The 26356-nt window shown below is 40.2% G+C and overlaps 1 protein-coding gene across 50 annotated transcripts in view; it reads left to right on the top strand.

Moving 5' to 3' along the window:
* Window positions 1-26356, top strand: part of USP54 (ubiquitin specific peptidase 54) — a 141139-nt gene that overhangs the window by 74722 nt on the left and 40061 nt on the right. For 36 of the 50 annotated variants that reach the window (XR_011649054.1, XR_011649053.1, XR_011649043.1 and 33 more), the window contains 5 exons: window positions 21217-21351; window positions 23736-23849; window positions 23986-24068; window positions 24496-24601; window positions 24713-24859. Coding sequence is in view for 37 of the 50 variants with exons in the window: in XM_058299045.1 (XP_058155028.1) it covers window positions 21217-21351; window positions 23736-23849; window positions 23986-24068; window positions 24496-24601; window positions 24713-24859 (585 nt within the window). In the remaining 13 variants the exon portion in view is untranslated. The remainder of the gene's footprint in view (window positions 1-21216; window positions 21352-23735; window positions 23850-23985; window positions 24069-24495; window positions 24602-24712; window positions 24860-26356) is intronic. The other 14 variants (XM_058299051.2, XM_058299033.2, XM_071215861.1 and 11 more) reach the window with 1 other exon arrangement.

Below are 26356 nucleotides of genomic sequence, written 5' to 3'. Positions count from 1 at the left end.
GGGGCCAGAGGTAGATGTGCAATTAGAGAGAAGGCACCTCTTCCAACAAAGCCCTACTCCATAGATATATGGGTTTTATCCAAGACTCAATGACTAGAGGGAATGGTGAGAACTGAAAAGTAAAATATTGTCATTGGCAGGAGTTTGACTAAATTAGAGTCTGAAATAGTTAAGCACCAAGGAGGGAAAGGGAGATCAAGCAACATATGAAAAAAGGGAAGAAGAGGTGTCATCAGGGTGCTATCTCCATTTATAGAAACAAAACAAAACTGAGACACTAGATGCTTGTGGTGGCATCAATAACCTATTGCAAGAACAAACCCTCCATCTCATCTAACCCTCTGACACTCCCCAGGGCTAGATGTGAGTCTTTAGTTTGTTTCCTATCCCCATAAAAGAATGCCTCCCTCTCCTCACACTGCCCTTCAGGGGCCCCAGGAGGGTCAAGGCCCTGATATCACACTTTCTTTTTTACTCCCATTGTATGAGCCCAAAGTGGAGCTGATCCCTCAATCTCAGATTTAGGAAGTCTCTTCAACTCTCCAACAAGGAAAGGTGGTCAGATGAGACTAAATTCTAAAGTATAGGGAAGCGGACTTGGCCCAATGGATAGGGTGTCCGCCTACCACATGGGTGGTCCGCATTCAAACCCTGGGCCTCCTTGACCCACGTGGAGCTGGCCCATGCTCAGTGCTGATGTGTGCAAGGAGTGCCCTGCCATGCAGGGGTGTCCCCTGCATAGGGGAGCTCCACACGCAAGGAGTGCACCCCGTAAGGAGAGCCGCCCAGTGCGAAAGAAAGTGCAGTCTGCCCAAGAATGGCGCTGCACACACGGAGAAGCTGACACAAGATGATGCAACAAAAAGAAACACAGATTCCCAGTGCTGCTGATAAGGATAGATGTGGTCACAGAAGAACACACAGCGAATGGACACAGAAATCAGACAACTGGGGGATGGGGGAAGGGGAGATAAATAAATAAATAAATCTTAAAAAAAAAGAAAAAAAAAGTATAGGAGTAAACCTAAGATGCAAGTTCCACCCAGCAGAGGCAGTTATTTATATAAGCAAGGATGAGATTTAAATTCATTCTATCAAAGGGGTGTAGAGGGTAGAAGGAACATAGAAGAAAAAATTACCAATAAACTATTTCTACCCAGAGAAAAGTGACGGTGCACATACATTCCTACTCTTTCAAGTGTGGGCTTATTGCACGTATACTATTTCAAATGTGGTCTATCAGAAAGATTCAAATCCGTTAAGGATGATAAAACAGACATAAAACAAGCATGCCATGATCCTAAAACAACAAACTTAAACTCGATGATAATTGTTCAAGAAACAATTATCCCTCTCCCAGAGCTGAGGTTACAGATTCTAAGTTAGCTATGAATATTCTCCTCTGAATTCCTTCATAAAAGGCTATAAGTTAAAACAAAACAAAAATCAGCACCTAAAATTTCCTGAAGCACAAAATGTAGAAATACTGACCTCTACCAAGAACCACTACTTTAAGTTTCTCACTTGGAGGGCTTGCCCACCAGATGAGTGGTGGAAGTGTTTAAAAAACATGAGTCTATAAAATCACTTTTAAGTCACTCTTTATAAAGAGTATAGCAGTTTGATATTATTGATGAATTCCAAAAGGAAATATTGGATGTTTGTAAACTGATCCTTTCCTCTGGGCATATTAGATTATATTGGATTCAGAGGTTTACTTGATTAAATAATCAGGTAAACCTCTTGTGCCAGTATGGCGTTCATTCCCCACCCCTTGGTGGGTGGGACTCACAGATAAAAGACATGGCAAAGGAAAGAGTTGGAGGGTTTTTGATGTTGGAGTTTGATGCTGAAGCCTTAAGCTGGAGCCCTGAGAAGTAAGCTCACAGAGGAGGCAGAAGCAAGCCCCAGGAAGAGAGAAACCCTGAGCCCGGGAAAAAGAATCCTGAGGAAGGGAGAAACCCAGGAAGCCTGAACCCTTGCAGACACAGCAGTCATCTTGCTCCAACACATGGTAAAGGAAGTAACTTATGCTTTATGGCCTGGTATTCGTAAGCTCCTACCCCAGATAAATACCCTTGATAAAAACCAACTGATTTCTGGTATTTTGCATCAGCACCCCTTTGGCTGACTAATATAAAGAGATACCTAAATCTTCTGAATTTCTTGCCACTTGGGACACAAACATCTTATTCCTTCACCCTTTGTTTGGAAGCATTATTAACTTTTAGTAAAGCATAGTGTTACTGGATTTTATTTAGGTTCTTGGCTATGCTGCAGAAATGAATTTCAAGAGCATGCTGGTGAGCTTGGCCAGTAATTTATTTAGGCAGGGAGGGACGAGAAATGGTAGAAAGTAACAGATCAGGGGTCCCAGGTAGAGAGGATGGGGGTGAAAAGTGATAAGGAGGGCCAATTTACAAGTTGCAATTCCTCATTATAGATTATAAATGCTCAGGTTTACTTGCATGGCCATGTGGCAGAGGAAAAATGGCAAGAGCAGTGTGCAGAGGGCAGAAATGGGTCCAGAGGCAAGGGAGCAGAAGAGGAGAGCACTCATTCAGGCCCTCCTGCAGCTTTTTGAACTGTTAATTATTCTACCACTTTGCTAATGGCAAGGGAGGAGTTCCAGCTGTTTTTTGGTTTGATTGATTACCCCACCCATCAATCCCTTATGAGGACCCAATTATAAAGTCCTTAAGGACTAACCCGGGCTTCTCCTGGCTTGCAGAAGAAGTCTTTGTTCTGGATGGCAGGATCTTGGGGGGTGGGGGTCTTCCAGCAGCCATCTTGGGGGTTACTGATGTTCACGTGGACTCTCTGCCAGGTTCCAGATCCATCTATTGATTCCCTATCTTATAGTCTGCTTCAATAGGATATAAATTATTGGTTAATTAGAAAGTTCAAATATGAAATTTTAGTAAAACCAAATCGTTTACAAGTTGACTGTAACATTTTTTACTATGGTCATTCAGACAGAAGTCCATCTAAGGAAACATTTGGCCTGAATTCCTGAAAGGTACATTGACATTAGATATCTAATTTATGATAAACAAGAAATACAATGACCCCTGGTCAGCAAGCTCAAGGGAAATCTGGTTCTTGGCATTAAAACAAACAAACAAAAAACTAGGTATAAAAACGAAAATGTGAATCCTGGAGAAATCCCTGGTAGAGGAATCTCCTGAAACTGGAAACTGTTATCTGTAGCATGAAGGGATGTTGGAATATATATGCCATTGATGAGTTAGGAGTGTGCTGTTCTTCATTGATCCAGGTGGACTCTGGAGAACTGGCTGCCACCTCTTAGGTTTCATTTTCCAGAAGGACAAATTGTTACTTTAATGTAAATCAATATCATCATATAAGCTGGAGAGATGGAGAAAGCCAACTACAAGACTTTATGGGACACCCTCGGAGACACCCAAATACAAAACGGTACTTGGAGTGGAAAAAATATCTTGGGACCTATTTAAAGAAGCAATTGAGGGAAGCAGACTTGGCCCAATGGATACGGCGCCTGCCTACCACATGAGAGGTCCGTGGTTCAAACTCTGAACCTCCTTGACCTGTGTGGAGCTGACCTATGCACAGTGCTGATGTGCACAAGGAGTCCCCTGCCACGCAGGGGTGTCCCCCGTGTAGGGGAGCCCCACACGGAAGGAGTGTGCCCCGTAAGGAGAGCCTCCCAACGTGAAAGAAAATGCAGCCTGCCCAGGAATGGCGCTGCACACACGGAGAGCTGGCACAACAAGATGATGCAACAAAAAGAAACAGATTCCCAGTGCTGCTGATAAGGATAGAAGCGGTCACAGAAGAACACATAGTAAATGGACGCAGAGAGCAGACAACTGTGGAGGGGAGGGGAAAGGGGAGAGAAATAAAAAAAAAAAAGAAGCAATTAATTGTGATGGATAGATAAATTTAGGGGATCAGAGGCTTTATTTTGGGTTTTCATAACTCTGGGAATGTGTTAGAAAATTTTGGTGCTCTCCTTACCACATCACTGTCTGATCTACCCCTTAGATTCATTTTCCTTCACTGCTTTTTTTTGCTATGTTGGGACTGTATTAAAGATTTTATTTTATTTTCTAAAGTGTTTTTCAGACCCTCAGTGCTCTATAAATGTTAAATAATTAGGCTGTAGATTATATGTACTTCAGATTTTAGGTGGCATTTTTTGCATTCTTTCAGTTTTAGTATACTTCAGTTTGAAAATTATAGATTTGTAATGCAGATGGATTAATTTGAAAACATGGATGTGCTGAACATTATTCTAGTAGCTGAGAAATTTAAATTGTTAGAATAATCATAGTTTTTAAGATGTATTCCTCATCCAGGCTAGAGGAATCCATTTTCTGAGAGCAGGGTAGGGATGATGAGTAAAGGGAGAAATAGTAAGCCTCAATGGACAGTCAACACAGAGGTTCTCCTATGGGATGTCTCTTTTTGTCCCTTTCTTAAAATATGTTTTATAGAATATGGGAATAATTCAATTCAGTATAGAACTGGAACTAGGTTCTAGTCAGCATAATAAGATGAGAGAATGGTATAAAAAACAAAATAAGAAAAAGTTTTCATTGTTTGCAGATGTTGTGATTAACTATTTAAAAAAAAACAAAGAATTTACAGATAAACTACTAGATCAGTAAGAGAGCTTTAGCAGGTTGTTGCATGTAAGATCAATGTATAACACCGATCCCATTTCTATACACTAGCAGCAATTAGAAAATGCAACCTAGAGAGATGGTTTTTATAATAGCAACAAAATCTATAAGATAGATATAAATAAATTTAACAAAAAAGATGCAGGGCATTTATGCAAGTCCCCCCAGAGACCCTGTATATAATGAGTAGTCATAAAGCGAACACCTTGTGACAGCCATTCAGCTCAAAATAGAATATTGCCAGCACCAAAGGCCTTCTCCCTCCTAGCTTTCTCAGTCACACCCTTCTCTCTCCCCAGGGGTAACCACTATCCTCATTTTTTGTGATAATCACATTCTTATTTTATTTGGTAGTTTGGCTACCAATCTCTCTGTTCTTAAACAATATGATTAAAAATTGATGTTTTTTTTCAATTTATTGTAAGTGGAATCATTCTGTGAAAAATTTTTTGTCTTTAGCTCAGCAATATATGTATAAGATTTATCCATATTGTGTACAGGTCCAGTTTATTCATTTTCATTGCTATATGATTCATTGTATAAATAATGAATGTTTATGGATTCTACGGTCAGTAGTCATTTGAGTTGTTTCTAGTTTTTTATTTTGCTAAGAACATTCTTGTGTATGTCTCTTGTTTATGTGTATATATACATTTCTCTTGTTTGTATGTTCAGGAGTAGAACATAAGAATATTTTCAACTTTATTAGGTAATGCCGACTGTTTTCCTGTGTGGTGGTACTAATTTATTCTCTGACCAGCACATTTTTCCTGGAACATGCGAAATGTAGTTAGATTCTGAAATTTACATGACAGAGCATGATGAATAGATAAGACAATCCTAAAGAAGAACTCCGAAAGAGCAACTTGCTCTATGTATTAGGATAGGCTAGGTTATGCTACGGTAACAGACAAATCCTAAAATCTCACTGGTAAACTTATCAAAGATTTATTTCTTATTTATATTACTTGTCCACTGCACATTACTTGTCCACTGCACTACTGATTATAGTCAATTAGAAACTCTGGTACCAACGGTGCAACCATGTTGCAAATTTCTACTTGCTAAAGCAGAGGGAAAAAGAGCTCCTAAGGGTGTTGTATAGGCAATTAAATGCTCAACTAAGAGTACCACAGGTTGGTCCTGCTTATAATTCACTGACCAGGAATAATCATATGGTCCCACTGAGCCATAAGGGGCCCAGAAGTGTGATCCTCTAATCTCCTTGAAAGGGTGAAGAATTAGAAATATTTGGCCAACAGTACAAGTGACTGTCATAATTTATCAGGTATTGTATTAGTCAGCCAAAAGGGGTGCAGGTGCAAAGTACCAAAACTCTGTTGACTTTTATAAAGGGTATTTATTTGGGGTGAAGCTTACAGTCAGAAGCCCATAAAGAGTCCAACTCAAGGTAACGAAGAAGTACTTTCTCTTACCCAAAGTCATTTGCCACATGTTGAAAGAAGGTGGCAGGTGATGTCTGTGAGGGTTAGCTGTCCTTCCTCTTAAAGCTCTGTGGTCCTAGCTTCTTCTGATCTCAGCTGTAGATTGGTGTAGGCTGTCTCTCTCCCCGGGGCTTGTTTGTTTCTAGGCTCAGCTGCCCTGTTTTCTTCACAAGGTCAGCTGTAGACTGTCAGGCTCATCTGTCTTTACGGGAACTCTGCTGTGTCTAACTGAGCCATCTCTCTTCCTTTGTGTTCTTCTCTGTGTGTGTACTTCTGTTTTGCTTGTTTGTTTGAAGATTTATTTTATTTATTTATTTCTCCCCCTGTCTCGTTTTTTGCTCTGTGTTTGAAACTGAACCCAAGACCTCCCATGTGGGAGGGAGGTGCCCAACTGCTTGAGCCACCTCCGCTCCCTGCTTGTTGTGTGTCCTTGTTATGCCATCTTGTTGCACCATCTCGCCATCTTTTTTTTTTTATACAACTTTTTTTTTTTTAAGATTTATTTATTTATTTATTTATTTAATTCCCCTTCCCTCCCCCGGGAGTCTGTTTTCTGTGTCTTTTTGCTGCGTCTTGTTTCTTTGTCCGCTTCTGTTGTCGTCAGCGGCACAGTAAGTGTGGGCGGTGCCATTCCTCGGCAGGCTGCTCCCTCCTTCGTGCTGGGCGGCTCTCCTTATGGGTGCACTCCTTGCACGTGGGGCTCCCCTACGCGGGGGACACCCCTGTGTAGCACAGCACTCCTTGCGCACATCAGCACTGCGCTTGGGCCAGCTCCACACGGGTCAAGGAGGCCCGGGGCTTGAACCGCAGACCTCCCATATGGTAGACGGACGCCCTAACCACTGGGCCAAAGTCCGTTTCCCCCATCTCGCCATCTTGCACGTCTTTAGGAGGCCCCGGGAACCAAACCTGGGACCTCCATGTGGTAGGCAGGTACTCAACTACTTGAGCCACATCCTCTTCCCTGTGTTTTCTTGATTGAGTATCCATTATATAGTCTACCAAGGGATGCAAGGACTTAACCCTATATGCCCTAATGATGTGGTTGAATCAAAGCCCTAATTTTTTTAGAAAACAAATCAATTTTATTAATGCATATTAATAAAGCATTCAGTTCATCCAAAGTATACAGGTATTTGTTATAATCACATAGTTTTGTGTTCATCTCTTCAGTCATTATTAGAGCATTTCATTATTTCGATAATAATAATAAAAAAACAGACAAACAAGAAAATTTCTCACCTCTCAATCTCTGTATGCTTCCCTCACTGTACATAGCTGGTGATTCTGGCTATTCAACCCAAAGTGTATAATCAGTAAAAGCCCTAATCTTAACATAATTTAATCAAAGGCATCTCAGCTGAATCTAATACAATCAAAGGGCATGATGCCCAGAGGAACAGACCAGTTTACAAGCATAACCTCCCTTTTTGGAATTCTTAAAGACTTATTATAAAATACACTAAGACAATGATGTTACAAACACAGCATGACAGACCAATGGAACAAAATCTAGAGTCCAGAAACAGACATAAGGAAACTTGCTTTTTAGGATAAGGCCATATGAATCAAAAGGGAAAGAGTAGGTTTTTCAATAAACCCAGCAATTGGTTATCCATATAGAAAAAAGAAATTAGGTCTCTACCTTATACCAAAACTAAATTGTAGATGAATTAAAAGGTAAAATGTGAAAGATAAAATTTTAAAAGTTTTAGAGGAAAATGTGAGAGAATATCATGACTTCAGGGATAGGAAAAGTTTTATTAAATAAGACACGGAAGTGCAAAACAAAGGTAAAATTTGATACATTTTACTCCAAAAAATTCAAGAATGTATGTTTATCAAAAAACTCTATAAGGAGAGTAAAGAGACAAGGCTACAAAGGAGGAGAAAATATTTGCAACATACATAACCAATAAAGGATAAATATCCAGAACTCCTGAAGTTCAAGATAAATGAGTCAATAGAAAAATGAGCAAAGGACACAAATGGGTATTTCTCAGAAGGACGTTTGCCCTCATTAGTAATCTGAAAAATGTAAGCCACATACCTTTCTACCAGGTTGGTAGAAATTTAAAAGTCTGATAAAATTAAATATTATTAAAAAGGTGGAATAATGGGAACTTATATACATTGCTGGTTGAAATATAAATTGATACCATTACTTAAGAAAACAGTTTGCCATTATCTAGAAAAATTGAACATGCAAATACCATGCAAGAAGCAATTCCACTCCTAAATATACATTGTAGAAAACCTTTTGTACCAGGAGTGATATTTCAGAATGTTCAAAATAGTAATGTTTATGATTATAGAAAAATGGAAATAAGCCATATTTCCAAGTACAGTAGACTGGACTTAAAAGTTTTGATTTATTCCCATGGTGAAATACTATGTAGCAGCAAAAATGAATGACCTACAGTTAACATATATCAACTTATATCAAAACATAACATTGAATATAAAATGAAGTCACAGAAGACTGCATAAACTGCATCTATTTATATATAAAACAGAAGCAAACAAAGCTAAGCAATTACTACCTGACACCCTCTAAAATGTCTGTTATTTTAAAAATGGAAAATAACAAGTGCTGGTGAAGATTCGGAGAAGTAGAAACCCCTAGTACAGTGTTGGCGGGATTGTGAAATGATACAGCAACAGTGCAAAGATAAACGTATGTAACCAATGTTACCATATGACCCAGCAATTCCACTTCCAGGTATATACCCAAAAGAATTGAAAACAGGGACATGATCAGATGTTTGTAAACCAATGTTCATAGCAGTGTTATTCACAATAGCCAAAAGGCGACCATCAACAGATGAATAGATAAACAAAATGTCATAAATCCATTCAATGGAATATTATTCATGGCACAACATAGATGAACTTGAAGACATCATGTTGGGTGAAATAAGTCAAACAAAAGGACTGATAGTGAATGCTTCCCCTTAGACAAATAGCCAGAATATGCAAATTCATAAAGACAAAATTGATGAGAGCAGGGGTTCTTAATCTTTTTTGTTCCAAAGACCCTTTGGCCATCAGGTAAAAACCATGGACCCCTTACTAAGCCCACTCTATACTGTGTATTTTTTAATAAATATATTACACCTGCACCAACATGTCCCCGCAAGAACTTTTTTTAAAATTTCAATTCAAGGTCATGTACCCCTTGTTAAGAATCCCTGGATTAGAGGTTAACAGGGGCCAGGGGGAAGGAAATGGGGAGTTAGTGCATAAGTTTTCTGTTTGGGGTCATGGAAAAATTCTGGTAATAGATGGTGGTGAAAGTAGCACAATAATTGTAATCCCACTGAATTGTATGCTTGAGATGGGAAAAGCTTATGTTGTATATATGTTTCCATAATTTAAAAAAGAAAGAATAAAGAGGCAATGGCAATTAAATGTAGTACATGATCCTGGGACTGGATGTAATAATGGAGGAGAAAATGCCCAAAGACATTATTGGGGCTTATGGAAAAAACTGGAATATAGACTTGTCAAATTTCACTGTTAAGTTTTTTGAACTTGATAACTGCCCTTAAAATGGATATAGAAGTTGAATATCATTGTTCTTAGGAAATGCACATGGAAATATTAAGTGTTCAAGGAATAGGTTGTACACAACCTGTTTTTAAAATAGACGGATGGATGGATGGATAGATAGGTAGAATGACATGGCAAATGTGGCAAAATGTCAAGAATTGGTGGATCTGGGTATCTGGGTGGGAGTATTTTGGAATTGCCTATGGTTTTTGTATTATTTTTGCAACTAAGTTTGAAATTATTTCAAAATAAATAGTTTAAAAAACTTAAAAAAGTGATATTGCCTAGTATACATGCATGTAATAAAACTGTAGAGAAAAGAAAGGGAATGCTTTTCACAAAATTCAGGAGAGTGGTTACCACTGGAAGGTGAAGGAAGAGACTGTAATCAGGTGGGGAGGCTCAAACTCATTAATTTTTCCATTTCTTAAATTGGATAGAGGACACATGGACCTTTGTTTATTATTCAGCTGTACATATGCATTAGGTTTGTTCTTTATAGGTCTGATGTTTTTATTATAAAATATAGAATAGTACTGCAATCATACTAGAAAGTATAAACACTGGAGTATAAAGACGAAAACAAAAAATTGCTGGAATTCCACAAGAGAGACGATCATTTCTCTTTATGCCTCCTCTGTAGTCTGATATTTCTGTTAGTGAGTCTTTTGGCTCACTGTTTTCACAAAAAGAGTGTTTTGTTTTTTTTCCCAAACCCCTAAATTGCCACGCAATCTAGCATCTCCCTACTTTATTTGTTCTATTCTAAGAATATTCTGGAGTGCTATTTTGAAGTTAATACTTTCTTATAACCTTAAAGTGGCTCCCAATTGTCTCTTAAATCACTTAAAAATGCATGATTGTAGACATTTTAAAAACTATTTTCACACTTTCTTTTACCTCTTTTCCCTCCCCAGGTACTCTTCTTTTCAGCTATGATAGCAGATGGTGCACTTGCTAAGCTTACTTGTTAGACATTTCAGACACCATTTCCTTTGCCTGGAGTGTTCTCTTTCCTTTCTACCAAACCACATCCAATTTTGCTTCAGTATTTACCTCCTTCATGAAGTTTTTAAAAAAATTTTTATGGTACTGTCTCTAGATCCTTAATTGTGCATTTAACGATGTATAGCATGGCTGAATGAGTTTTGGGGAAGGTGGCTCAGCTTTTCTCCCCTCTTAGTGTTCCTCACAGAGTCTACAATAGTGCCTGAATCATAATAAACACTCTGGTTTTCTGGGTTGATATGCTCTTTTAGTAGTTCTTGGATTTTAGTTATAGAATTTTTTGGTACTTGCCTTCTTTTCCCTCTTTTTCTGTTTGTCTTTTATGCACTCTCTCACTATTACTTGTTTAACTAAAAAGAAATTTTCTTATTGTGGCTTTTGGTCTCGTACTTTTTAGTTGGGCTGCTAATCTTTCATGCTTCTTTTGTTAAGGGAAGGGTGAGATGGGTATGTGTGTTGGGGAACTGGTTGGTGAGAAGATCTGCTGAATGGAAGAGTGAAGGCCAGCAGAAGAGTTACCTGGGTATCCTGTGGCTAAGTTATATGTTACTTTGTCATGTTTCAGTGTGGGTGAAATTCTATATATTTAGGTCTCATTTTTCCACCTTTTCCCCATTTAAAAATGAGAGGACTGTTTAGTATGGCTAGTAAAAATTACTCTTTGCTGATTCTTTATAACCTGTTTGCATTCTTTAATGCTAAGTTTGATATGTAAAATTCTTATTTTGTAAATTTCTTTTCAAAACAGGAAACTCAAAAGTCCCTTAATTTGAAGTAGTATGTATAGAATTTGCCAATTCTGTAAATTAGAATTCTTTGTGTTGAACACAATTATCCAATTGTTCAGCTCTAAAACCCACTATTAAGGACAAAAAGAAACACAAACATGTTCCTAGATTAATCAGAGGATAGCCAACTCTCCCTTAACCTGATGTTTAGATGAGGGGTTTATCCTTTTAAGTCTCATTCTCTCCAGCTATATTCCTGTTCTCTGTCCAGTTTATGCTTTCCCTTGCCTCAACCCCTAAAATACACTTAGGTGAACACCTTTGGGTCTTGTCTTTGGTTATTTTTTTCTTCTTCTTCTATGAATATCTGTCAATATTCCTTTGCCTTGTGATCTTCACCAGTACTTATCATTGCTTTTTGGTGACTTATTTATAATATTTATGATACTCTATTTCTTTTGATCCTATAAACATTTATTTTTTTTCCTATGTAGCTTTTTCTTAATTACCTAAAGTAATTTCAACCTCAACATTTTGCATGTGCATTATTTATGATGGCTTTCTTTAAAAGGAGTTTGTGCCAATGTGTCTTTATGTTTGCTTGGACCCACAATGCCTGTCAGCTCTGTCTCAGCAAATAGAAAAGATTTATGTGCTAATTAATTTTCCTGTCTCCTCTAAAACTCCAGCTTTATTCCCATTTAGTGTTACTAAAAGATTTTTCCTGACCTAAATAGTTTCATGCTTATAACCCAGAGCTCTTATTATTTTTCATATTGAATGTGCTTTTACACACCCCCAACCCCCAGGGTATGACTTTACTTTGGTGTTGGCTTATTTATTTATCTGTTTTCAGGGGAGGAAATCCGCCCTCTGTACTTAGTATGCCACAAAGATTTTGTTCTCCTTCCAGGGATTGTACTAGAGGCTTTGCAGTGCCAGGATGTAGGACAGAGTGTTTTTTGTTATAGGCAAAGAAGAATGCTGCATTGATTGATTAAATTTAACAGATCTTCTCAATTAGTGAATTTTCTTTTAAGAGTGATAGTATAAGGCATAAAAAGCAGAGAATTGTTAGGGAGGTGGAGGGAAAACAGAGTTATATATGCATCTTAGAATATAAGTCTGTGTCTGGAGAGCAGTTAATTAGACTGCTTGTTAGTTCTAATAGGGCAGGAAGGTTTATATTTGTTAATTGGGGAGAAATTTGAGAGTTCAGGGAACAAATCCCTCAATATTTTTTTGACTGTAGACCATTTGCTACTTGTCTTTTGGGTAATGAAGTATTGGCACAGGTAGTAAAGTGGTATAAGAAATTATTCATCATTCTTTATTAATTTAGTCCTTTCTTTTGTATATTGTAAGAATGGAAGATTCTTCATTTTTCTTTAGTTATGGCTAGTATCAGAGAGGAGAAAATCCATTATCTTGCACTGACTGTTTAAACCAGGAAATTAGATTTCTAGTATGTTCCCTAGAAATTTTAGCTAGTAAGAAATAACCTTCACTTTAGGAAGTATGTCATTATGTCTAATCCAAAAATCATCTACTTGAGTTGAACTTCCCTGTTTTGATCACTTATGGATATAAGCATATTTATTTGGCCTTTTGATTATCCTTTATTAGTCTTAAAGACCCATTATGATGTATCTAGTTTAAATATTATTAAGTAATTTAATCACTGACATAATCCCCTGCCCCCAAACATTTAGTACTTTTAGTGGATCTCCTTGGATAGTATAAAATCCTTCTTCCTTTTTAAAATTTGGAATTCAGAATTGTATGTGGTATTCAATAGAGGATATTACTGGAAGGAAAAATATGGATCATCATGATTCCTTCCCAGAGTTTATGGTTGATCCTGAATCTTATGCAATCTCAAAATCTGTGTGCATATTCAGAAGGTCCCCTGTAAGTAGGTGCAAATAAAGCCCTAAACTTATGGGGGAGATAGGGTATTGATAACCAGATTTAATTTAAAGATACTGACAAAGACTTTCTAATCAGGATGTCCAGAATATAGCTGATTTTAGACGTTAGGTTAGAGAATCCCAAGGACAAAACTGACTGGCTATTTGATGCTACTAAAGAATTATTATTGATTTTATTTTAGTGTGATAATGATATGGGTATGGTTTCGCAAAAAGAGTCCTTATTATTTAGAGTTACATCCTGAAATAGTTACAGATGAGTAATGTCTAGTATTTGCTTCAGAATGATTTGGGAGGGGAGTAAGTTGGCCACAGGTTGATAATTGTGAAAGCTGGATGAGGGGAGCAGATGTGGCTTGAGGGGAGCAGATGTGGCTCAAGCGGTTGAGCACCTGCTTCACACATGGGAGGTCCTGGGTTTGGCCCCAGTGCCTTCTAAAAACAAAAACAACAAGCAAACAAGCAGAAAAACCAACTCGGGGGAGCAGATATAGTTGAGTGCCAGCTTCCCACATACAAGGTCTGGGGTTCAATCTCTGACCCCTGTACCTTAAAAAAATAAAATAAATAAAAAAGCTGCATGATGGGTCCATGGGAGTTTTTTGTGTGTGTGGTTTTTTAAAAAAGATTTATTTATTTATTTAATCCCCCCCCCCCCCCCCCCCCCGTTTTCTGTTGTCTGTGTCTATTTGCTGCGTGTTATTTTTTTGTCTGCTTCTGTTGTTGTCAGCGGCATAGGAAGTGTGGGTGGCGCCATTCCTGGGCAGGCTGCACTTTCTTTCATGCTGGGCGGCTCTCCTTACGGGGCGTTCTCCGTGCCGTGGGGCTCCCCTACGCAGGGGACACCCCAGCGTGGCAGGGCACTCCTTGCGCGCATCAGCACTGCGCATGGGCCAGCTCCACATGGGTCAAGGAGGCCCGGGGTTTGAACCGTGGACCTCCTATGTGGTAGACGGACACCCTAACCACTGGGCCAAGTCCGTTTCCCTGGGAGCTTTATTATTACTGTTCTTTACGCTTTAGTTATGTTCATGATTTTCTGTAATAAAATGTTAAGAACCCTGTGATTTTGGGTGCTAAAAGGGTAACTTTGAAAACGCTTTCCTTTGTTAAGAAGAGAGAACTTTCTGGGAAACGGACTTTGGCCCAGTGGTTAGGGCGTCCGTCTACCATATGGGAGGTCCACGGTTCAAACCCCGGACCTCCTTGACCCGTGTGGAGCTGGCCATGCGCAGCGCTGATGCACGCAAGGAGTGCCGTGCCACGCAAGGGTGTCCCCCGCGTGGGGCTCCCCCACGCGCAAGGAGTGCGCCCGTGAGGAAAAGCCGCCCAGCGTGAAATGAAAGAGCAGCCTGCCGAGGAATGGCGCCGCCCACACTTCCCGTGCCGCTGACGACAACAGAAGCGGACAAAGAAACAAGACGCAGCAAATAGACACCAAGAACAGACAACCAGGGGAGGGGGGGAAATTAAATAAATAAATAAATCTTAAAAAAAAAAAAAAAAAAAAAAAAAAAAGAAGAGAGAACTTTCAACATTCCTTTGACCACACAAAACATGCAAGTTCTCTTTTCCAGTAGTCAATGGCCCTCAAGGACTAGATCCTTCATCATTTTTCCAGACGGTTGTAACTATAAACAGGCCAGATTGGCTACATTTAGGTTCTATGATTTCTACAAGGTACAAAGAAAAGAAGTGATTATAGAGTCAAAATGATGAGAGAGTTGGGAAGCCCAGATCAAGAAGGGAAACCATAAGAGTTGAGTTAGTGCCGCCGTGTAATGTATGTCATGCCTTTGCAGAAGGTATTGCTGTTTACCCTCTCAGGGATGAGTTGAACTGCTGACCAGGGCACTTTCCAAAGACCCTCACCCCTATAGAGCATCAAAATTAGTGACGTTCCTTCTCCTTGACTGCCCCGCCTCCTTCTTATGACTTTTAGAAGTAAGGTGAGGAAATCCTGAGAGAGAAATAAACAACTGTTCCTTCCTAAAGACAAGAGTCTGTTTTGGGCAGGGGGAAACCCTTAAGCAAGAGCTGCATTTGTAGATGCCAAAGCACAAAGATTTTCTGTTTTTGTGGCACTTCTATCTTATTTACATGGTTTTTACTAATCCAAATAATTATATGCTCATGTGGGTACAATTTTTGTGGCTTTATCCAAGAGAGAAGGGTGGGTGAAACACCTGCTTTTAGTCATTAAGTTTTTGTTACTTTTGTAATATATCCAGGAAAATAGTTAACAGACAAAAAGTGATTCGCACTGAATTTGCCTTTTCCTGAGAAGGAAAAGTAAAGACCTCTCGTTGCACCTTGTGAAGAAGAGCAGAAATAAATTTCAAAGGTGGGATTTCTCTGTTTCTTAAAATAGAACCATCAGGGATCCCATGGGGGAAAATGATTCCTAGGTTTGGGTTCTTGCTGCCATAGAACTCAGCAACTGGAAGAATACCAGGTTTTGTTCCTTATTGGTGCTGCCACCTGTTCTTACTGCTGAACGAAATGTTCTTGGCTTTCTTTGGTGTGAACAGGATCTCCCTCTGGGAAAGGTGGGAGGAGGGTGAAAAAAGGGAACAGGAGGAGGCCCGTTCCAGCCCCTGTGCTCATGTGAGAAGAACACACAGGAGTTAGTGTGCTGCCCTAACAGAGGGGCTTTGTGCTACAGCTTCTTTCTGAGCTGCGGCTTCACAGATTGCATGCTGGGTAGGCTCAGGCTGCTTCATGCCTAATACATTTGCTTCTTCCTAACAATAGGAGAGCAAGACAGATAACAATAATTAAAAATAGAAAAGATGCAGACAGAGGCTATTCAGAAAGCATTGAGATTCTTAGTGTGTATGGAGAAAGCTGCCTGTAATTTAAGAAGTAAGAAAAGAATATAGCATGGAGACATTGATGCCAACGAATTCAAGAACCTGATCTGTTGTTGGAGACCCACCATGGGTGCAGGCAGAGCTCTGACCTCAGGTCTTTTCTTTTCTGTGCTGAATTAATCCCAAACCCTTGTTATCTAGGTCATGGTAATCTACCTCTCTTGACCTCTCTTAGGAGCAATAGAATAGAGAAGAATTTGGTCCTTCCTACCAGATCTCAGAGACTGGGGAAATAGCTCATGGTAGAAGCATCTCTGACTCATGGTCCTTCTTCAGCATAGACAGAAGCAGCTAGGCTACTTAGTAACCTAAAATGACTTCCAGATGGATTAATAATGGTAGCACTTAGCCATATTACTACCAGGCATTAGTCTAAGTTATATGTATATAATTTAATCCTCAAATAATCCTTGTAAGTAAATACTGTTATTAACCCTCATTTAAAAGAGGAAACTGGGGTCAAGGGAAGTTAACTTGCCCAAGGTCACATAGCTGGTAAGTGTCAGGGCTGGGAAATTTTAAATTTTTTTATTGTAACATGTACAATACCAAATTTCCTATTTTAACTATTTTAATTGTACAGTTCAATGATATTAATTGCTTCTATAGTATTGTGCTACCATCAACTTCCGTTACTAAAACTTTATCACCCCAAAACAGAAACTCTTTACCCATTAAGCAATAACTCCCATTCCTTATCCCCTCAGCCCCTGGTAACCTCTAATCTAATTCTGTTTCTATGGATTTGCTTATTCTAGCTATTTCATGTAAGTGGGATCATACAATATTTGTCCTTTATGAGTTCACTGATAGATACTTTAATGAATTATGGAAGGCCCTGCTCTGCCTTTCACTGACCTTATAATTGACTTGTGAATAGATTCCTAGGTTGATCCAAAGTAATTTAGAATAATTAAAATAGATTCCTCCCATCTCCTAGTTTATTAAATAATACTAGATATACGTTGTTGGCACTGCCTCCTCCACATCATATGGAATTGTTTGTATGGAAATAATAGCAGTTTACATAGCAATTTGCTCTTGTGCTGCTGCAGGGATAGATATTCATTGTGTGGAGGGGAGAGGATGCCAGTGAGAAGCAGAATGGGGGAAACAATTCTTGAAATGAGATTTGCTAACTTCCTTAAGAAATTTTTTCAATTTTTCTAGATGATTCTTTATCTGTTAAAAAAATCAAACGAGAGAGGACTTTATAAGATCTCTCCTTAAGAAGTTCTACCACTATCACATGATTTATTCATTTATTTGAAAGTATTTATGTTGTACTCTATATGCCAGTAGTGTTCTAGGTGCTGGAAATATAGCAGTGAATAAGAGGACAAAAATGCCTGTCTTCACACTTGTATTCTAGAGAGTAGAGTCAGATAATAAATAAAACACATGGTATGACAGATGATAATAAGTGCTATGAAAAAAAGAAAAGGATCAGGGATTTGGGGGAGGGAGCTTGTAATTTTAAATATGGTGATCTGGGAATATTATCTTGAAAAGGTAATATTTGATTAAGAACCTGAAGGAAGTGAGTGATGGAGCTTCACATATCTGGAGGAAGAGCAGTCCAGGCAGAGAGAACTACAAGTACAAGGGCCCAAGGTCAGAACATTCAAAGGCACAGCAGGGGGCCAATGTGGCTAGTTTGGGTGAGCCAGAGGTGGAATAGTAGACCTGATTGTGCAGAGTCTTCACTTTGGCTTTTACTCTGTATGAAATGGGATGCTTTTAAAGAGTTTTGAAGGAAGCAGATGTGGCTCAAGCTACTGGGCTTCTGCCTACCACATGGGAGGTCCTGGTTTTGGTTCCTGGTGCCTCCTGGAGAAGGCAAGCTGGCGGCAGGTGCAGCAAGCTCATGCAACAAAAGAGGCACAGAAGAAAGGCTATGAGAAATACAATAAACAAAGGCAGTGAGCTGAGGTGGCTCAGGTGATTGAGTGCTTCTCTTCTACATGGGAAGTCCCAGGTTTGGTTCCTGGTACCTCCTAAGGAGAAGATGAGCAGACACAGAGAACACACAGCAAATGGACACAGAAAGGAGACAGCAACTGCAAACAACAAGGGGGGGAGTGGTGGATAAATAAATAAATAAAAAAGAAAAGAGTTCTGAGCAGAGGAATGACATAGTCTAACTTAAAAAAATCTGACTGCTGTGTTGCTCTTTCTGTGTATTTCCTTTAGGAAACAGGGAGACCAGTCAAGAAACTGAGTCATCCAGTGAAGAGATCATAAGGTTTGGCCTAGGGTAATAACAGATGAGGTGATGAGAAGTGTAGGGTCTAGTTATATTTTGAGGGTGAAAATAACAGGACTTGCCAGTCAATTGGATGTGAGTTGTGAGAATAAGAAAATAGTTGAAGATTTCAAGGATTTTGGCCTAAACCAACTGCAAGGATGGTATTGCCTTGTACTGGGATAGGGAAGAATGGGTGGAACAGATTTTGGGCAGAGAAATTCTGTTTTGGACATGTTAAATTTGAGATGCCTATTATATTCAAATGGAGATGTCTAGTATATTTGGTTGGATATACAAATCTGGAATTCAGGAGGGAGATTTGGGCTGTTGATATAAATTGGGAGTTGTCAATGTATGCATGGTATCTAAACCATGAAACTAGAAGAGACTGCTAAGCCAGTAAATATAAAGAAATAAAGAGGTTTAGGAATGAGCCTTGGGGGAACTGAAAAGGAATCAGCAGAGGAGTTGATAAGGAGTGTTCAACAAAGTAGGAAGAGCCCTGGAAGCTAAGGGATGAAAGTATTTTAAAGATCAACTGGGTTAAATGCTGAAGGTAAAGTAGAATGAGGAACAAGAATTGACTTTTTTTTTTTAAGATTTATTTTATTTATTTCTCTCCCCTTCCCCCGCCCTCCCCCAGTTGTCTGTTCTCTGTGTCCATTTGCTGCGTGTTCTTATTTGTCCGCTTCTGTTGTTGTCAGTGGCACGGGAATCTGTGTTTCTTTTTGTTGCGTCATCTTGTTGTGTCAGCTCTCCATGTGTGCGGCACCATTCCTGGGCAGGCTGAACTTTCCTTCGTGCTGGGTGGCTCTCCTTATGGGGCGCACTCCTTGCGTGTGGGGCTTCCCTGTGTGGGAGACACCCCTGCATGGCACGGAACTCTTTGCACGCATCAGCACTGCGCGTGGGCCACCTCCATATGGGTCAAGGAGGCCTGGGGTTTGAACTGCGGACTTCCCATGTGGTAGACGGACACCCTAACCACTGGGCCAAGTCCGCTTCCCAAGAATTGACTGTTATTAAAAGCTGGTGGGGGGAAGCAGACATGGCTCAACTGATAGAGCATCCACCTATCATATGGAGGGTCCAGGGTTCGATATCCAGGGCCTCCTAAACCGTGTGGTAAGCTGGCCCACATGCAGTGCTGCCATGTGCAAGGAGTGCCATGCCATGCAGGGGTGCCCCCTGTGTAGGGGTGCCCCACACGCAAGGAGTGCGCCCCACAAGGAGAGCTGCCCAGTGCGAATGAAGCGCAGCCTGCCTAGGAGTGGCCCCGCACACATGAAGAGCTGATAGAGCAAGATGACACAACAAAAAAGAGATGCAGGTTCCCGGTGCCTCCTGACAATGCAAGCAAACGCAGAAGAACACACAGTGAATGGGCAGAGAGAGCCGAAAATGGGGGGAAGGGGAGAGAAATACATAAAATAAATCTTAAAAAAAAAAAAAAAGGCTGGGGGCCTCCCATTCTTTGATGAACAGCAGGCCAGAAGAATGTCCCTCAGTAAAAATTCTTACCAATTTCTTCGCATAAGAAAAATTCCCAGTTTTATTTTTCAGGCTTATTAATGAGACCAGAAATGAGACACTCTAAACCTAAGCCTGTTGTTGGTATATAACACATTGCTGAGTGAGTTGTTTATATGGGTGGTTTAGTGAGCATCTGGACTATGTGATATCAAGGAGCACATTCTGCTCTCTGTGGGGAGGGTCTAGTACCATTTGAGAAGGACTTACAAAGCCAGGTGCCACTTGTTACCACTCTGTGTTTCCATTCTCTGAACATTGTATTTATCAGGGTTTCATATATAGGTGAAGATGTAAAAGATAGATACACTTAATTAGAAATTGCTTTACATCAAAATACACCAGAACCAAGTTTAGTAGACTGGGAGAAGATATTTATTAAAAATAATATTTACAGAAAGACTAAATATAGTGAGAGAGACTAAAATTAACCAGTCTGATTGTGTTAATTGCTGACAAGGATATGGGGAATTTTGTTGTCATGCACTGGTGGAAATTTAAGTTGGATTTAGTCTCTTTATAGCAGCAAAAAATTGGTAACTGCTTAGTTGTCTATCAGTAAACAATGGCTAATGCTATGCAGGCAATGCTATACAGCAGCGAAAAGGAACAAACTTGGTCTCTATATATCATTATGCATAGATATGAAAAATAATGACAAATTGGGGAGAAAAGGTAAGATTCCGTGTGATACTTTTTATAAAAACAAAGCTACACATAGGTAACACAAAAATCGGTATTAAAAATGGAAATTGTGCAGAGTGGATGTAGCTCAGTGGTTGAGTGCCTGCTTCCCATGTATGAGGTCCCAGGTTCAATCCCTGGTACCTCCTAAAAAGAAAAAACTAAAATGAAGGGGAGCAAGTGTCATAGGATGAGCATCCAAGGAATAATTTCCAATCCATTTACATTTAACTTTCTCCTATTTGTCTATATTGTGTCTGCATCAGAGGAAATGAGGTGAGTGCATTACATTAACTAATGACAGTGGTCTCTTGTAATGTGTCCTTGACAGCATCTCAGCTAGAGAAGTGACGATCCTTTTTAGCACAGATCATGTCCTACATTTTAACTCTTTATTTTTAAAAATTAATAACTGCAAGCATATAAACCCATGGGAAATATATTTGGTTCCATAGCTCTCAGCATGGAGATTCTATCATGACAGAGAGGGATGTGTAGAAGCTTAATAACAATATAATGCTTTTTCTGTTCTCTAACCTCTTCTCTGTAGGGAATCTTTAACCAGTTTCAGTGTAGTAGTGAAAAAGTGCTTCCATCTGACACTCTCCGCAGTGCTTTGGCCAAGACTTTCCAAGATGAACAGCGTTTCCAACTGGGAATTATGGATGATGCTGCAGAATGCTTTGTAAGTGCCTGGCCTCTGCCCCTCTTTGATATGTGGTGGGGCAGTTGATGGTCTCTATCAGAGACTAGCTCCTTTACTGTGGAATTTACCATGCCTTGATTTCTACAGTTAGAACAAGGAATGTCTCTAGTGTCTCAGTGTTCTAGAGTGTTCTCTGCTGTTGCACTGTGACTTGCCTAGTTGGCTTATTCTTTTTTCTTCAGGCTGAGGATAGTTTTGTGCTTGTCATAGCATAAAACAGTAGCTCTTATCTCCACAGGAGCCAGGGCTTGTTAAAATACTAATTGCTGGGCCCCATCCTTTGAGTTTCTGATTCAGGGGGTCTGGGTTAGGGTCCAAGAACACCCATCTCAAGTTCCCAGGTGATACTGATATGCTGCTGGTCTGGGGACTACACTTTGAGAATTCCTGCATTACTAAATAGGGAACAACTGGGTTCCTAGCACAAGTACAATGTGCTATTTCACCTCGGTGACTTTTAGAAGAACACGACTCTTCTGAACTATGGGACCTATACAACAACCTTTTTTATTTTAAAAGATTTATTTTTATTTATTTCACTCCCCTCTCCCCCTCCCATTGTTTTCTCTGTGTCCATCTGCTGCATACTCTTCTGTGTCGGCCTGCACTCTTGTCAGGCGGCACCAGGAATCTGTGTCTCTTTTTGTTGCTTCATCTTGCTGTGTTAGCTCTCTCTGTGTTGCAGGGCCACTCCTGGGCAGGCTGTGCTTTTTTTGCACGGGGTGGCTCTCCTTGCGGGGTGCATTCCTTGTGTGCGGCAGCACTGCGCGTGGGTCAGCTCACCGTCTGGGTCAGGAGACCCTGGGTACTGAGTCCCGGACCTCCCACATATTAGGCAGATGCTCTGTCAGTTGAGCCACGTCCGCTTCCCCTACACATCAACTTTTAAAAGAGCTTCTCTGTGTACCCCTCTGAGTGACATATGTCCCATCGCAGGGCAAAATGGCCAAAATCAGAGGTACTGCTGAGAAACTGCATCACAGATACAGTGCTGATAGGAATATAAAATGGTATAGCTACTCTGGAAAACTGTTTGGCAATTTTTTATGAAGCTAAACATGTACTTAACATACCACCCATCAATTGCACTTATGGGCATTTATCCCAGAGAAATGAAAATGTATGTTCACATAAAACCTGTACATGAATGTTTAAAGCAGCTTTGTTCATAATAGCCCCAAACTGGAAATAACCCAAAAGTCCTTCAGTGGGTGAATGGTTAAACAAACTAGTATTTCCATACCATGGAATACTATTTAGCAATAAAAAGGAATGAAGTATTGATAGACAAAACAGCTTGGATAGTTTCAAGGGAATTATCCCGAGTGAGAAAGTCAATATCAAAAAGTTATGCTGGGGATTGTAATATAGCTCAGTGGTTGAGTGCCTGCTGCCCATGTACAAGGTCCTGGGTTCAATCCCCGATACCTCCTAAAAAATAAAATTGTGTACTATATGGTTACATTTATGTAACATTTTTGAAATAACAAAATTACAGAGATGGAGGACAGATTAGAGGTTGTCAGGATTTAGGGAAACAGGGTAGGTATGGCTATAAAAAAGAAGCACAGGAGATCTTTGCAGCGGCAGAAGAGTTCTATATTGATTGTGGTGGTTGCATGAATCTACATGTGATGAAATTGCATAGCACTGCATACACATACACAAATGAGTGTATATAAATGGTGAGCTCTGAATAAATTTTGGATTGTATTAATGTCTGTTCTGATTTTAATATTGTACTATAGTTCTATAAGATGTTACCATTGTGGGACGCCTATGTGGCTCAAGTGATTGGGCTTCTGCCTACCACATGGGAGGTCCCAGGTTTGGTTCCGGGTGCCTCCTGGAGAAGGCGAGGTAGCTCGGTGGGCAGGCACAGTAAGCTGACACAACAAGATGATGCAACAAAAGAGACACAAAGAGGAAAGACTGAGAGACACAACAAACCAGGGAACTGAGGTAGCTCAGGTGATTGAGCACCTCTCATCCACATGGGAGGTCCTGGGTTTGGTCCCTGGTACCTCGTAAAGAGAAGGTGAGCAGACACAGGGAGCACACAGCAAATGAACACTGAGAGCAGACATTGATCTGAAACAATGGGTGATAAATAAATAAATAAATCTTTAGGAAAAAAAGGTGTTGCCATTGGAAGAAACTGGGTGAAGCATACTTGGGACTTCCCTGTACTTTTTTCCTACCTTCCTGTGAATTTATAATTATTTCAAAATAAAAGTTTTGAAAAATCAGAGGTATTCCTATGCTCCACAAAGGTTACTGTTTCTGAGGGTGAACAGCTTATCAATATGTACAATTGTGTTTTGAATGATGTTTTTATACTGGTTTTGTTCTTTTCCTGTCAGGAAAACCTCCTAATGAGAATTCACTTCCACATTGCTGATGAAACCAAAGAGGATATATGTACTGCTCAACACTGCATATCCCACCAGAAATTTGCAATGACGTTGTTTGAGCAGGTGAAAACCTATCTCTATCTCCATCTTACACTTTTTCTTCAAGAACACTTTATCCTGGGAGATGGGATCTCTAATGAATGCCAAAACAGTTAATGACTGTGGCTTCTTGGTTTTGCTTTTTTCTCCCTGGGCTCAGTGTGTATGTACTAGCTGTGGTGCCACTTCTGACCCGCTACCTTTCATCCAGATGGTGCATTACATCTCTACCACTTCCCTTTGGTGAGTTTTACATGGTGCTTTGTTTGTACTCTGACATTCGTCCCGTTGATTGGGTTTTAACTGAAGGCATCCAGATAACTTATATCCTTACTGCTGAGTCTATGCTATGTTGTAAGAACTAAGAACAATAATTTAAAATAACTTTTTGTCCTCCTTGTTTCTACTTCCATCCCTTCCTTTTCTTAGATTCAGTTCTGGCCAGCAAAGTGGTGGGAGGAAGGGGGCTTCTATGAGCTTTGGATCTTGGGACAGGCAGAGGCACTCGCTTTATTTTTGGGACATTGAGTCTGGTTAGGACAAGGGACTTTGGTATTGTGGGCACACATAAAGTAAAATGTGAGTTAGGAGTTTGCATGAATGATTAATTTGAATTAGTTATAACTGTACAACTCCCACCTTCATTCCTGTTCTGTTCTCCATCTTGAAGCAATCAGGCTATTTGTATGTTGGAAAGACGAGAAAAACCTTCACCAAGCATGTTTGGTGAGTTGCTGCAGAATGCCAGCACCATGGGGGATCTGCGGAACTGTCCGGTGAGTTAGGTCAGAAGTGGGGTTTGATGTGGGAAGGGGAAACCTGGAGTGAGTGACATAGAGCCAGAACCAATGGGTACATGTACAACCAGCATTCTCTATGTATTTCAGAGCAACTGTGGAGAGAAGATCCGGATTCGTCGTGTGTTGATGAATGCTCCACAAATTATCACTATTGGGCTGGTATGGGACTCAGACCACTCAGACTTGGCAGAAGATGTCATCCACAGCTTGGGTACCTGCCTTAAGCTGGGTGATGTGAGTGTTGGTTCCCTTCATCACTGACTTAGAGTTCTTGTGTCTTAGCATTGGTCAAGGGCATTGAGCAGTGATCAAAAAGGTATGTCCTAGATGATGAATATTACAGAGTTTTGGACATATTTACATGTGTATTTGTACATTTACAAGTGCATTTATGTACATGTACAGACTCACATGTCATTTTTGGGTAGGTGGCAAAGGCTTTTTAGGAAAAACGGGATAACCATGGCCTTGAAGGATAGGATGGGCAGAGCTTAGGTACTGATAAAAAGCAATCATTTAATAGGGTTATTGTTTGTTCTGCTTATTGTTAGTTTACTCTAGTATAGGGAGATGTATTCAACCATGGGAGATTGTGAGGTCAAAGGAGTAAGCAGTCCTGACTAGAGCTGCTGTGGGAGATGAAGGAGGTAAAAAGTTGGTGACCTGCATTCAAGAATGTGAAATTCACAGTGAGGAACCATTATATGTTAAGAAGGTAATGAAGCAACTTAGAAGAACTTAGTGATGTAGTGGTTTTCGTTGAGTCTATTCAGGGAAATCGGGAAAAAGTCTTCAGGCCTGGGGTCTCTACCTTATTAGTGCCATGCCTTAGTGTAGGTACTGCTGAATTTTCCTTCAGATCAAAATAAGATTCAGAAACTCTGTGGTTTCCTTTCTACTGGTTTCTTTCTGGGATACTATCTTGACTAAGGAAATCCAATCCAGTTTTGTCATTAAGCGACAACTGAGAATAAATGAACTATCTGCAATCCTATTTTAAGTTTCTTTCCCAAGTAATCTCTGACTTGAGAAAGCGATTCACAATAAAATCTCCTTTTTCTAAATACCTATAGACTACATATTCTCTACTGTTTCATTTTGCTTTATTTTCATAATTCTTTTTCTTTTTTTAAAAAATTTATTCTGGGAAACGGACTTGGCCCAGTGTTTAGGGTGTCCATCTACCACATGGGAGGTCCGCGGTTCAAACCCCGGGCCTCCCTGACCCGTGTGGAGCTGGCCCATGCGCAGTGCTGATGAGCGCAAGGAGTGCTGCGCCACGCAGGGGTGTCCCCCGCGTAGGGAGCCCCACGCGCAAGGAGTACACCCCGTAAGGAGAGCCGCCCAGTGCGAAAGAAAGTGCCGCATGCCCAGGAATGGCGCCGCCCACACTTCCCGTGCCGCTGCTGACAACAGAAGCAGACGAAGAAACAAGACGCAGCAAATAGACACAGAGAACAGACAACCGGGGGAGGGGGGAATTAAATAAATAAATAAATCTTTAAAAAAAAATTTATTCCTTCCCCCCCAGTTGTCTGCTCTCTGTGTCCATTCATTGTGTTCTTCTGTGACCGCTTCTATCCTTAGCAGCAGCACCAGGAATCTCTGTTTCTTTTTGTTGCATCATCTTGTTGTGTCAGCTCTCCTTGTGTGCGGCGCCATTCCTGGGCAGGCTGCACTTTCTTTCGTGCTGGGCGGCTCTCGGGGTGCACTCCTTGAGCGTGGGGCTCC

The sequence above is a fragment of the Dasypus novemcinctus genome, chromosome 6 (assembly GCF_030445035.2).
Source record: "Dasypus novemcinctus isolate mDasNov1 chromosome 6, mDasNov1.1.hap2, whole genome shotgun sequence".
NCBI classification, from domain to species: domain Eukaryota; kingdom Metazoa; phylum Chordata; class Mammalia; order Cingulata; family Dasypodidae; genus Dasypus; species Dasypus novemcinctus.
This window is presented reverse-complemented; position numbering and strand designations above follow the sequence as displayed.